Source organism: Macrobrachium nipponense, chromosome 24 (assembly GCF_015104395.2).
Source record: "Macrobrachium nipponense isolate FS-2020 chromosome 24, ASM1510439v2, whole genome shotgun sequence".
In the NCBI taxonomy this organism is placed as follows: Eukaryota; Metazoa; Arthropoda; class Malacostraca; order Decapoda; family Palaemonidae; genus Macrobrachium; species Macrobrachium nipponense.
This window is the reverse complement of record NC_061091.1, coordinates 21,673,396-21,688,046: the sequence shown is the minus strand read 5'-3', so window position 1 is coordinate 21,688,046 and position 14,651 is coordinate 21,673,396. Positions and strand designations below refer to the sequence as shown.

The window sequence follows — 14,651 nt, the reverse complement described above, 5'->3', positions numbered from 1 at the left end:
CTTGCTTTCATATTCATTCCTGAATTTGTAATGAAATCTCTGCAGCTGTCAGTTCCTAGCAAGAGATTTGAGAGCCTTTTGATTCCTTTTCTCCAGGAATTTTTAGCTTATGATCAAGAGTAGAGCTGTAGAGCCCACTGAGAGCTTTGCTCTACTATCTGAGTTTGACATGGCATTAAGCCTGAGTGTCAAAGACTATTCACTGTCACCAGCAAGCACAACGACAAAGTGTCAAATACTTACTTTGTTGAGGGCTGGGTTCTAGGTGCTGTGAAACCACCTTTACCTCTGTATCTCAAGGACATTGTCCCAGAGTCCTTTGACACAACCATGTTAGGATATCTGGTCATCGCTTAGGCATGTTGTGTAGCTTCCCAAGTTCTATTTGGGTAAAAGTATCTAGCCTAAGGTTTATGGGTGGAATAAGGTCAGAATTGTAAGGTCAAGTGGCTGGTTTTGCTTCCCTTCCCTGTAAACTACCTATATTTGTAATTAATTTTTAAAACTTCAATTCTTATGCATACTAGTAATACAATGGAACCTGACACCCAAAAATAATGCATACTAGTAATACAATGGAACCTGACACCCAAAAATAATGCATACTAGTAATACAATCGAACCTGACACCCAAAAATAAAGCATACTACAATGGAACCTGACACCCAAAAATAATGCATACTAGTAATACAATGGAACCTGACACCCAAAAATATTTTTGAAAATATACATTTTATAGAGAATAAAGTTTTACAAACAGAATGCAATTAGAAATAAATGACTAATAAAATGGGTAAATAACCATTTAACATCACTCTTGCCTTTTTTGAAGACTTGTCAGCATATGAAAGACATAGAGGTGGGGGAAGAGGGAGGAGGAGAGGTTATTGTTTGGAAGGGAAATCCCCCTCCAGAAGGACTAAGGGTATCAAGGACCTATCTGGGATTACTTCTCTTTGTTTTCTACTGGCACTATCTGGGGTTACTTCCCCTCTTCGTTTTTTCACTGGCACTAGAACAATCTTGTGCCCTGTTGCACAACCTAACTCTCCAGAGACATTTCTTTCTGGCATCTTTAAAATTTGCCTAAAGTGAAACAAGACTTTGTTATTAAACATGTTGAAGTCATGGATTACATCATCTTTGTTGGGATGAATATTCTCCACAAAATTTTTTACATCACTCCACTTTGCAAACTCATCCTTAATCATTGAAGTGGGCACATTATGTATTCCTGTTCTCTTTTTGAATTTTTCAAACCACCCCCTGCTGGCCTTAAATTCACTAACAGCAGCAATTATTGTAGACATTTTCTTACTGAGATCGTCATGCAACATCCTTGCCTTTTCACAAATTATCTCCAACACTTTGCTGCAAGTTCATTCTTAAATTCTACAGTGTTTCTCGCTTTTTTTTTATACACAAAAGGGCCAGCTCTTGAAACTTTCTTTGGCCCATGATGGGTTATTTAGCAGTTGCGCTCAAATAAAAATGTACTAAAAACAATAACACAAAAGCAGAATGGGGTACATTGTTTGGGCGCTTGGTACAGGCCTAGTCATGAGGTGGACACTGGAGGTAGTGTTTCTGGGTGTACGAATTCGAGGAAATGTATGAAATAACGTCAAAGAAAACTGAATCATACTAAAACCAGGGCATATGAAATCTGAGGTTTGACTGTACAGGATTGAAATATGTATTATATATTAAGATCATAAAATGCCTGCAGAGTAAAAACAAAAAAATTTGAAAAGAAAGTGATACATTTTTTTTGACACTAGTAAATGTACTTGTAAAGGCATGTCCAGATGAGTGGACCTGATTGGCAGGCAAGCATTTCATCAGGCTCATATACTGGGCACACCAGCAAAATGGTCGTGTCTGTGTTGAGCAAAGTCACCAGTCAGTTACCAGTGATCTGAGGCAAGTACTGAAGGTACGACACTGCCAGACTTACGTTATCGTAGGGTCCCCATAAAATAAAAATTAAAAGGACTGTGTTATCATAGATCTTTGTAACTTGAGCATGACTTGGCATTTAGTATACAAGCAAATACAGAATAGCCAATGAGTTAGGTAACTGGATCTGTCATAAATAAACAAATTAACATAAGTAAATGCCTTATCAATTTGAATATATAAATACAATATATATATTATATATATATATATATATTATATATATATATATATATATTAGTTATATATATGCATACATACATGTATAACTGCATACAAAAAATTTGGAATGTGATGAATGTAGTACGTATATATAAAGGCAAAAGCCACGAAGGGAAGTGAGACAATGGAGTACCCTGTTGTTTCTCTTTCCTTCCTGGCTTTTGCCTTTATTTATGCATATACATTATATATATACATACATATTAAATAATATTAATACATACACTAATATATGCATATTCAGTTGTGGCTCTCCATACTGATACCAAATATCTTGAACTATTCTTATATTTCCCAGAGTTAGATCAAAATTGCGACTGAATATCAAAAAAATTTTTGATAGAGCTTCTTAGACACAATTTCTACCAAGGCAAGAAAGAAGGGCCTAACAAAAATGTTCCTGTTTAATTCAGTTTTTCTTCAAGATCATTTGCCCAAATGTTTACTGTTCATATGAAATAAAAAAAGCTGTTCATTTGGCAATTTTGCTTTATACTAATTCCAGTCTCTCTCTCTCTCTCTCCTCCTCTCTCTCTCATCTATGTCCTCTCTCTCTCTCTCTCTCTCTCATGAACATTTTCGGTAACTTTTACTATTTTCGATTGATACCAGTTTCCCCACCCCCCCCCCCCCCCCCCTCTCGCTCTCTCTCTCTCTCGTCTCTCTCTCTCTCTCTCGTCTCTCTCCCTCTACCTCTCTCTCTCTCTCTCTCTCTCTCTCTCTCTCATGGACCATTTTAGTAACTTTTACTTCTTTTCTATTTGAATACCAGTTTCCCCCTACCCCCCCCCCCCCCCCCCCTCTCTCTCTCTCGTCTTCTCTCTCTCTCTCTCTCTCGCTTCTCTTCTCTCTCTCTCTCTCTCTCTCTCTCTCTCTCTCAGCGTTGCTTCCAATCGAGCCTCTTCTGTTTTGCTGTCTCATGTTTGTATATTGTTTTCGAATATATGGTTCTACCTTTGCTAGGAGTGTATGGAATAAGTGACCATGATGGAATGCGCTTACATTCGTTCTTATACACTATACTACTCTGTTTTTTTCCATCTGTCCATCCGCCTGTGGTGTTTTTGTATGGTAACACTGCGTCCCGGGCTTTAAATAGTTACGCTATGTGTAAGTTTTAGGTAAATAAAAGGATATCTGGGTGTACATTTGCAACTGAAAAGTGTTTTAATAATTTACTGTATGCAAATTACACAGTTAATATTCAAAATAGGATATTGTTATTATTGTTGAATGTAAGCTGAATGTAACTATCTAAAGCCCGGGACGCAGTGTTACCATACGCAAACACCACAGGCGGATGGACAGATGGAAAAAAAACGTATAGTTTCTATAATTGTGTTCATACACATATTATAGTTATGTACTATTTTGTGTGGCTCCCAGAAACATATATTCTATTTAGCCAATCTTTGCACCACACTTGTCTTTTTCTATATACATGTGCAAATTATTTTGCAGCACAACAGTTTCTTTTCTGAGCAATACTAGCCACCATGTGTTTTGTATGACACTCATCAGTGTAGTGTACTGGCATCGTCAGGCAAATCTGCCCATTCGTCAACTCTGCCATGTGGACAACACTTATGGTTAAGCCCGACAGAATTTGCCCACCAAAAGCGCTCCCCCACAATCAAGCCCGCTCGTCTGGACAGACCTTAACGAAATAATTTGTCCTAATCCTTCAGTTTTTTTCCTAATCCTTCAGTTTTTCCACTTAATATGCAATACACAGTATAACATTACTTTCTTGTTAGGCTAAAATAACACCAGCTTATTTTATTGTATGTTCAGACACCTAGATTTTTGTACAGTAACTTACCCAGCAGATATATACTTAGCTATAGACTCGGTCGTCCGACAGAATTTCAAAACTCGCGGCACACGCGACAGGTAGGTCAGGTGATCCCCACTCATTCCCGCCGCTGGGTGGCGGGGGTCTGGAACTATTCCCGTTTTCTAAGCCATAATTTCTCTGTCGGTTTTGAACGGACAACACCTATTGTTCGTTCCTCCATCTTGGATTTCAACTCGTTTGCCGAGAATTTGGATTGGTTTTTTGGTGACGTATTCTGTTTTTTTTCTCTGCTTGGCATACGCTTATTGTGGACTGTTTTCGAACTTTGGTTTTTGACTACTCTTTCACGATGTCTGACGCTAATGCTTCACCTATGTTTAGAGTTTGCAGTAGGGAAGACTGTAAGGTTAGGCTGCCTAAATCGGCATTAGATCCGCATAGTATTTGCGCTAAATGCAGGGAGAATGAATGTTCTTTTATTAACACCTGTGTGGAATGCGAGAACCTTACGGAGCTTGAATGGAAGGAATTATCATCATATGTTAGGAAGCTTGAGAGAGATAGAGTGAGGAAGGCTTCAGCTAGGTCATCTAGTAGATCTTGCTCCTTAGAACAAGAAATTAACTCTCCTTCTAAACAATTTCCCTTAGCCTCAGCTGCTTCTCCCTGTTTCTGAATCCAAAGATTCTTCATCAGAGAGGGAAAATGTAAAAAGCTTCAATTAAGAAACTTCAAGCTCAGCTACGAGCTCTAAACCAAGGTAAGAGTGGTGATAGTGACTTGTGCAGTGTCCCCAGTGCAGTGGAGGGGGGCGTCTGACCGGTTCCTCATTGCTCCTAGGCCTAGACCTCTTCCAAACTCCCAGGACCAGGGGAGGAGGAATGTCGAAAGCCGCAGGGAGGATGCAGAACATCCCCAACGGTCAGGCGTCCCTTTCGGCAGATCCTGTTGTTAAGTCCCAGGCTGCCTCGGATTGCCGCAGAAAAGGCGTCCTAAAGGAGTGTTTTTTCGGCCTCAGACTCTTCCTCTCCTAAACGAGGATGGAGTTCGGCCTCCCGTTCGCCCGCCCCTTTGAAGAGAGCCTGGAAGGCGCCTAAAGGAGACGCTGCTGACTCCAGCCCAGAGCGTTTTTATTCCGAGGATTGGCCTTGCTTGGGACCTAAGAGGACTAGACAAGAGGAGCCTGCTCTTCAGGATCCGACCAAGAAGTTTTTGGTTGGTTAATCTGCAAGAGCAGTTAGCGTCTCTCGTAGGCTCTTTTTGCTAAGACCTCTACAAGGAGGAAGGATGTCTCGCTCCCTGTGAAGAGTTCCGCTAAGCGTCCTTCTTCGTATAGGAGAGAACTCTCACGATCTCCAGGGCGTTTATCGCCTTCGTCAAGGGACTCATCGGATAGGAGTTGTTCTCCTGAGAGAAGAGCCCTTTCGCCCTATAGGCTGGCTTCCCCGAAGCGCCCTCTTAGACACAGCGCATCGAGCAGAAGTCTCGAGCGGTTTAGCTACAAGGAACCGGAAAAAGGAAAAACCGATTTAGGTATCAGGATCCCTTGGGTCTTCAGGACCAGGAGCCAGCAGGCGCAAAGAGGCAGCAAGACGCAAGAAAGGACGTCAAGAGCCTCTTAGAACGCTGGATTCAGGACGTCAGGATTCTGCTAGAAGGCAGGAATCAGGACGCTATGAGCCAGGACGCCATGAGTCAGGGCGCCAGGAGTCAGGGCGCCAGGAGTCAGGGCGCCACGAGTCAGGGCGTCAGGAGTCAGGGCGCCAGGAGTTAGGGCGCCAGAAAACAGGACGCCAGGAGTACGTTAGGCGTCAAGTGTTAGGGCGCCAAGAGCCTGTTAAGCGTCAGGAATCAGGACGCGGGGATCTTTTCAAGCGCCCTGAATCAGGACGCCAGGAGCCTAGCAAGCGCCACGAACCCGACGAACCTAGACAACAAGAGTCTAGTAGGCACAAGAGTGTTGCCGACAGGACAGGAGGCCTCCACTCTTCGTATAGGAGTGCTAATGTTCCGCACTCCCCTTCTCGGGAAAGGAGTTCTTCTCCCGGAAGGGAGCCAGATCACTCCAAAACGATCTCCTTCTGTAGATCAGTTGACCAGGTATCGGAAGACGAAGAGAACCTGTAGATGTAGCAGTTTCGGACTACAAGAGACTTTCTCTTTTGCTGCTAAAGGAGTTCGGAGACTCCCTTCATCTGCGGACCCTCCTTCACCAGGATCGTTGATGTCCAGCACTAAAGCTCTCAAATCGTCTTCCTTCGTTGAAGATGCGCCCCGCTCTTTGTATGAAAAAGGCATTGAAACTTTTTCAGAGTGTTGACTTCCAGAAGGGAAGCGGGCAAGACAGTTTTTTCCTGCCCTCCTTCCAAGTTAACAGGCAAACCAGGAAGGTGGTACGAGACCAAAGAGCCGATGGGGTTAGGCCTGCCTTCTTCCGCGGATGCGGATTTTGCTTCCTTAGTGGACTCTGCTAGGAGGAAGTCGTTGCTGTCTGCTAAGGGCGACTTGGGGCATGTGTGAGCTGGACCACCTTCTAAAGGGCCTCTTTAAAACCCTTGAAGTCTTCAACTTTATGGACTGGGCGTTAGGAGCATTAGCGAAGAGAGCTCAGGACACGGACTTTGTTTCCATGGAGGAACTTTTCGAGCGTCCTGGCTTGCCTGGACAGAGCGGTCATGGACGGTTCTGTGGAAGTTGCCTCTCTTTTTGGAACGGGAGTTTTGAAGAAGAGATCTGTCTTTAGCTCTTTCTTAGCAAGAGCAGTATCACCCTTGCAAAGGACATCTCTTCTTTTTGCTCCTTTATCCCCGCACCTTTTTCCACAAGAGACGGTTAGAGAGGTTTCGAAATCTCTTACGGAGAAGGCAACTCAAGATCTACTCACGCACTCAGCCAAGAAGTTTTAGGCCGGCAGTGCCGATAGAGAAGAAAAGAGAGACCCTCTTGTTGTTCAGCCCTTTCGAGGGGCCTCCTCTTCTAGAGCCCCTCTTAGAGGTCGAAGACCAGAGAGAAAGAGTAGACCATCTAGAAGGTCCTTCGGGAAGTCTAGATGAACAGCAAGTCCTCCAGACGAAAGTAGGCGCCAGGCTACTCCACTTTGCCAAAGTCTGGGCGCAGAAGGGAGCGGACTCCTGGTCCCTCTCTATCCTGAAAAAAGGATACTTGATACCCCTTCAGGGAAAATCCTCCCTTGACGACAACTCCAAGGGAGTTAACCGCCAGATACTCGGATCCGGTCCGAAAGCTTGCTATGTTGCAAGCAGTGGAACAGATGATTTCCAAGGAAGCGGTAGAACTGGTTCAAGATCTCCAGTCCCAGGATTCTACAATCGGCTATTCCTGGTACCGAAAGCATCGGGGGGATGGAGACCAGTTCTAGACGTCAGTGCCCTGAATTTCTTTGTCTTGAAGAAGAAATTTTCAATGGAGACGTCTTCCTCTGTTCTATCTGCTCTTCGTCCAGGGGACTGGATGGTGTCCCTGGACCTTCAGGATGCGTATTTCCATGTGCCAATTCATCCGGCAGCAAGGAAATATCTGAGGTTCATGTTCCAAGGGAAAGTGTTCCAGTTCCGAGCGATGTGCTTCGGACTTTCGACTGCCCCTCAAGTCTTTACGGACATCATGAAGAATGTAGCTTATTGGCTACATCTGGAAGGGATCAGATCTCGTTATATCTGGACGATTGGCTAATAAGAGCCCAATCGGAGAAAAAATGTCTGGAGGACCTTTTAGTGACTCTAAAGTTGACAAAGTCCTTAGGACTTTTAGTAAATCACGAGAAATCCATGCTGACTCCCCAGCAAAGTATTGTCTATCTGGGGATTCAGATGGATTCTCGGGATTTTCTAGCGTATCCTTCGCAGGAAAGGAGAGAACGCTGCCTAGAAAAGGTGTCAGTCTTCTTAAGGAAAGAACATTGTTCCGCGAGGGAATGGATGAGCTTGCTGGGGTGGACCCTCTCCTTCGATGGAACAGTTCGTTTCCTTAGGAAGACTTCACCTACGACCCCTTCATTTTATCTGAAGGAGAAGTGGGATTGGAAAGTCCAACAATCTGGGAGAGACTTTTCCAATCTCGAAACGGATCAAGGAGAATATCCGTTGGTGGTTAGATCCACAGAAACTAAGCAAGGGAATCTCCCTTCGCTTACAGAACCCGCGCCTAACGTTGTTTGCAGATGCCTCAGATTCAGGGTGGGGAGCGACCCTAGGTTCGCAAGAAGTGTCAGGCATTTGGGAAGGAGAACAAGTGTCTTGGCACATCAACAAGAAAGAGCTAACAGCCATTCATCTAGCTTTGGTTCATTTCGAGGAACAGGTCTCAGGTCTGGGGATTCAGATTCACTCGGACAACACAACAGCCCTCGCTTATATAAAGAAGCAAGGGGGGACGCATTCCTTTTCCCTGTACGAATCAGCAAAGGATCTGCTGATTTGGGCACAGGAAAGGAAGATCTCTCTCCTCACAAGGTTTGTCAGGGAGAGAAAAAAATGTCCGGGCAGATCTGTTAAGCAGAAAAGATCAAGTCCTACCCACGGAATGGACTCTCAATCCTCAGATTTGCCAACAACTGTGGCATCTGTGGGGAAGGCCCAATATAGACCTGTTCGCGACCAACAAGAACCACAGATTAGAAACCTATTGCTCCCCGATCTCGGATCCTCAAGCAGTAGCAGTAGACAGCTTTCTGCTAGATTGGACGGGCTTGGACGCGTACGCCTTCCCTCCTTTCAAGATAGTAGGAGAAGTGTTGAGGAAGTTCGCTTGCTCGGAAGGAACAAGAATGACCCTCATCGCTCCCTTTTGGCCGGCTCTCGATTGGTTCACAGAGGTGCTGGAGTGGTTAGTGGATTTTCCAAGATCGCTTCCACTAAGGAACGATCTTCTCAAACAACCCCACTTCGACAGGTTTCACAAAAACCTCCCCGCTCTAAGTCTGACCGCCTTCAGACTGTCGAAGGACTTGTCAGAGCAAGGGGCTTTTCACGAGAAGTGGCGAAGGCTATTGCAAGAGCCAGAAAGAGTCTCCACTTCTAAAGTATATCAGTCGAAGTGGAGTTGTTTTAGAAGATGGTGTAGGGAAAAGAAAATATCCTCCTCCAGTACCTCTGTAACTGAAATCGCAGATTTTCTCCTATATTTGAGAAAAGACTGTAACCTGGCAGTTTCAACAGTGAAGGGTTACAGAAGTATGCTGGCCTCAGTTTTTTTCGACATAGAGGAATAGATCTGACAAACAATAAAGATCTTCATGACCTTATAAGTCTTTTGAGACCACGAAAGAACATGTAATCAAGAAGCCTAGCTGGAACTTGGATGTGGTCCTCAGTTCCTAATGTCGGAAAAAAATTCGTACCGTCTCACGCAGCTTCGTTTAGGGACTTAACAAGAAAAGTCTTTATTCCTTTTTGCGTTAGCAACAGCCAAGAGAGTGAGCGAGGTTGCAAGCTTTGGAAGGTAAAGTGGGGTTTAAGAAAGATTCAGCGATTTGCTCCTTTCAACAACCATTTTTTCTAGCGAAAAATGAAAATCCCTCAAAGCCTTGGCCAAGAAGCTTTGAGATAAAGGAATATCTTCATTAACAGGGAGAGAACTAGAAAGGACTTTGTGTCCAGTCAGGGCACTCAAGTTCTACCTGGAGAAGAAGAAGTTGCTGAAAGGTACAGAAGAAAGTCTTTGGTGCTCTGGTAAGAGATCCGAAAAGAGCGATTTCTAAGAACGCCCACCCTTACATTCTTCATAAAAGATGTAATAAGGGAAGCTCACCTTAAATGCGAAGAAGAGGCATTTCAAGGTTCTCAGTGAGAGCTCATGAAGTGAGAGCCATAGCTACGTCGATGGCTTTTCACAAAACATGGTCGCTTCAGGCTCTTATAGAGTCGACATTTTGAGATGTAATTCGGTGGTTCGCCTCGAATTACCTAAGAGATGTTAAAATTTCGTACGAAAAGTGCTTTGCTCTGGGAGCGTATGTTTCGGCGAATTCAGTGCTGGGAGAAGGGGCTGAGGCTAATCCTTCCTATTTAGTTTAAGGCTTAAATTACTGTTTATTGGTGGTTGTTTTTATTGGTTAATTGTCAGAGGGAATAGGGGACCCTCTTACAATTCATAGATTGTAACAAGACTAACATGGTCAGGTGATCGGGATTAGCTTCAGTGCTCTTTGTGATTTGTTTAATAACCTTAACTCTGTCATGTAAGAGGGTCGAGTCTCCATTGATATGACAAAAGGTCAAGGCTCTACCATGTAAGTGGGTCAGCCCCCATTGGTACGATCCAGTATAGGCTCTGCTCTGTCGTAAGCGGGCTAGCCCCCAATTGACACGATCCAAAGAGTTATTCAAAACCATAGGTTCATTGTTTCCTCGTTGAAACTCTTGAGGCAAGCAGACTCATCGACAGTAGTCATGAAGTCTTCAGTCCCAATAAGGTAGGAACTATGGATTATGTTATCCAAGAACATAGGTTGTTTTTTCCCTGTTTTTTTTTGTTTTTTTTTAATGTATTTAGTTAAGTATTATTTTGTTTTTAGCTGTCTCTTGCCCGCCACCAAGGGTGCCAATCAGCTAAGTATATATCTGCTGGGTAAGTTACTTGTACAAAAATGATATTGTTAAGATACAATAAAGTTTTGTACATACTTACCTGGCAGATATATCGATTAATGGCCCACCCAGCCTCCCCTCAGGAGACAGGTGTAAGAGAAATTATGGCTTAGAAAACGGAAATAGTTCCAGACCCCGCCACCCAGCGGCGGGAATGGTGGATCACCTGACCTACCTGTCGCGTGTGCCGCGAGTTTTGAAATTCTGTCGGGACGACCGAGTCTATAGCTAAGTATATATCTGCCAGGTAAGTATGTACAAAACTTTATTGTATCTTAACAATATCATATTTCTCAGAAGTATATTGTAAAAGATTATTGTGTAAGTCATTGGTAAGCTAATGCTTTCATCATTGGTTTAAAGTCTTATTTTAAAAAATAAAAGAATTAAGTTTTATTGTAAAAGATATATACATTATACTTATCTTTTTCTATGTACACTCTATTGACGGACTTGGTTAATGGCCATATGGTTTTATGGGGCTTGTCTAGCACTGTAACATGCTGAGTTACGGTTATCAGCACTTTATAGAGTTATGGCCCCATAACATACCTAACAGAGACACCATTAGCAGAAACCTGGTGTCATAAACTGCCGAGTTTCTGTTAATATTGGTTTTTGCTCATCAGCACCCTGCCGAGAACAGAACTCCCGCCGATAACCGGGGACTGATTCTATATAATAACATAAAAAACTTTTCAGTTATGAAAAGCACAAATTTTCACAAATTTTATGTTTGCCAGCTTTATGCAAAATAGTATGTCCATGATGCAACTGTCAATACTATATCGGTTTTTTTTTATTTTGATAAATTAGGCCAACACTTTCAACTGAAATTTAAGATATTCAGTATACTTTGCTAATCTATAGATATATATATACATTGTATAATTTTTACACATCATTCCTGAATCATGGTCTATGCATGATAAATTTAGGCCTCAGTCACTAATCAAACAATGCAAAATATTACACTTACTGACGCAAGCGAAAACATACGTACGTATTCATTTACTGACGCAAGTGAAATCATTTTTGTTTTGCAATTTTCATGTTAAATTCAGTCTTTTGACTGTATTACATTTATACAGTTATTTGCTTGTAGTATATTCCTATTGTATTACTTAACAGTAGTTTTAATCATAATCTGACAGTAATTTTCGAATGTCATAACTCTGATGAATATTGAATGTAATAAAAACATTCCTAAATTATAAATGGAGCCACTCATTTGTAGACATTTTATTTTCTTTTATATGTGTGGTGGCTGGGGAGTTGCTGCTTCTTTGGGTTTGAGAGCTACCATTTTCCCAGGCTTGTCTTTGAATGTGCTATAGTTCTTATAATGCAGTAAAGGAAATATATCGCCTCTGTTACCATGATTGTTACTATTTGGTACCTCAGTAAAGTAAAGGCATTGAGTCTGGGAAGAAGATTTGCATAACATATTCTCAAGGTCACTGGCATGAGAGGTTGGTGGAAAGTGAGCAAACAATTTTCAGATGTCTAGATCTTGGTTACCTTTGTATGCTGATGCTTGAGGGATAATGTTTCTGTAGAAGTATGGTATGCACTATGAAACTGGTTTCATGACTTAACCCACTTCTCAGTCTTTGCCTATAGGCAGGGTGTATAGTAATTCAGGGGAATATATGCTACAGGGATTTTCTGTCCTCGTCCAAGAATTGATGGTAACAAATAGTAGACTGTCTATGTTCAAGCGCTATTGGCAGGAAAAAAGTAGACTCTACAGCTTTGTCATTCCAATTGACCTAGAATCTGGTTTGGTAATTTAGGTTTGTGTTTAATAGTGCTCTGAATGGTATATAGAATATTGAAGTTATTTAGGTACTGGATCATGTATTTGTACATGGTAAGTAGATACAACACTGTCAGCAACTCAGTGTTATAAAATGCATACATTACACTCACACTCATAACATGGCCATCTCAACCTCCTCCTACTGCAGTAGGTAGAGAAGGCAATCTGTCTGTCACTCACACTGGATGTGGAGGTGGAGGTGAAGTTGCAGTAGGTAGTGAAGTACAATCTTTCACTCTCACTGGATGTGGCCACCTCAACTTCCTCCTACTGCAGTAGGTAGAGAATTACAAAGAGTGGTGCTACCATTTGCAGAGGTATTCACTTTACATGCAACAAAGCCTGTGATAGGCAGTCATAGGTTAGATATAGCAGACCTTTTTTGAATTTGGCAATTTGTGTGGGCTGTGAATCTAACCTGGCAGATGAAAAGGGTTTATTGAATGACAGTGCAGTGTATGCTTATTATATGGGGTTTGTCTTATTAGTTATCACCTAAGAATATTTTTTAATTATTTATGAAAATGGTAGTTCTGTTCAGTTTGATTCATATGCAGTAATGAAAAAAACCTTGGCTTATTCTACATAGGACTTATGATGATGATGATATCTATTCCATTTTTCTCTGTATATTACAGAAGTTTAGTTTTGCAAGGACTGGGTTCTGAAGTGATCTTTTCTAAGCAAATAAAGAAACAAAAAATATTCCAATGAGTGATCACAATTGAATTAATTAGTACTGTATTATATTTCTGTAAATATTTATGGAAGTTGAATTACATATGGGTAGGTTCTTGTGAGTGGAAAATGTACCCAGGTTTTATGTTGCAATGTCTTTTAAACTTAAAGGAATAAAAGAGTAGTGGGAGGTTTTATAAGCTGAGCCCAGTATCATTTTTGCTTCGTGATTTAATTATTTTTGTCTTTTTCAGAATGATGGCCTGATTGATTGACTGGAGAGTACCGGTGACGTGAATCTCATACCAGTGAATGATCTGGGATTGAATACTCAAAGATAAAACCAAAGCTAAAGAATCCTGTCTTCATTAAGCCAGCAACTAATGAGTTCTTGGATATTCGCAAAGGATGATACTCTGAAAATAAAAAGACAGGTTTAAAATATGATAATTATTAGTATATTGCTGGAAACAGGCAAAATGTTGAAGTAAGTTTTTGCAAGAGTTTAGACAGTTTCAGTAGAACATTCGTGATGTATGCCAGGTGTAAAAGAAAATGAACTCAATGCACAACAGTTTTGGTGGGTCCGGAGGGTATCCAGGGCCGTACCCTGGCTATGTGCCTCCCCCAGCTGCCCTCCCATATTACAATGGGTATCCAGGAGACTTGAGTCAAGTATCCAGCCCTTACTATGGCAAACCAACAGCTGTCCCTCCAGGGTATTCTTCAGGCATGGGAAGCTATTCTGCACCACCAATCAACAACAGTTCAATGTACTACCAGCAGTATGGCTTGGGTTATCAGTATGGCTATACTAAATATGGCTTGGGGTCAGGGCTTGGTTCCAATCTTGGATATTCATCAGAACTTGCTGGGGCATCTGGTATCACACCACCCTCCCTGGGTGGGTTACAAGCCCCTACAACTGATTTAGGATTGACAGGTTCCATGTTTTCAAAGGGCAAATTCAGTGGTAATCAAGGTAGTCCTTCTCCTTTAACCTCTGGTATAGGAGTTGGTCATGGGAGCTCATCATCATTGTTGTCTCCTGTTACTTCAACTCCACCGTCCCCTGGCCCTCACAACCTCCCTAGTGGTCTGACAGCTACTGGAGCAACGCCAAGTCCACCTGTAGATATGATAGAGTCAAAGAAAGATCTAGATAAAATGCGGCGATGTCAGGTATGTGGTCAAGTCTTTCGATTGATGAGCGAATGCCTTGCCCACATGAAGTCTGTTCATGCAGTCCATGAAGCGCCTATAAGTATGTACAGTTTGCAGCATGGTGCTGGAGGTCATCTCACCCAGAGTCTGACATCTACAGCCTCGTCAGTCCCATCAGCTCTTGCATCCAACTTGGGTCCTCCCAATAATACTAGGGCAGGTGGAGTTGGTGCTCCTGATAGCCCTCTCATGGCTCTTGAACGTATGGGTTGGGGAGAGAAACAAGGTTTGCTTCCTTCTTTGCATGCATCACCATCTCCACTCACACCTGCATACACCCCAGCTCCAGCTGTAACACCAGGACCGCAGCACCCGTCCACCCAGCATCTCGCCTCTCAGC

General features: G+C 42.5%; 1 protein-coding gene across 1 annotated transcript in view; it reads left to right on the top strand.

Moving 5' to 3' along the window:
* The window catches only part of LOC135202474 (AF4/FMR2 family member lilli-like), a 101,477-nt gene that overhangs the window by 8,001 nt on the left and 78,825 nt on the right, over positions 1-14,651 (top strand). Inside the window, 1 exon segment of the mRNA XM_064231887.1 lies at positions 13,342-14,651. This exon segment is cut by the window's right edge and continues 1,748 nt beyond it. Within this exon segment, the coding sequence (XP_064087957.1) occupies positions 13,643-14,651 (1,009 nt within the window). The 5' untranslated portion in view covers positions 13,342-13,642.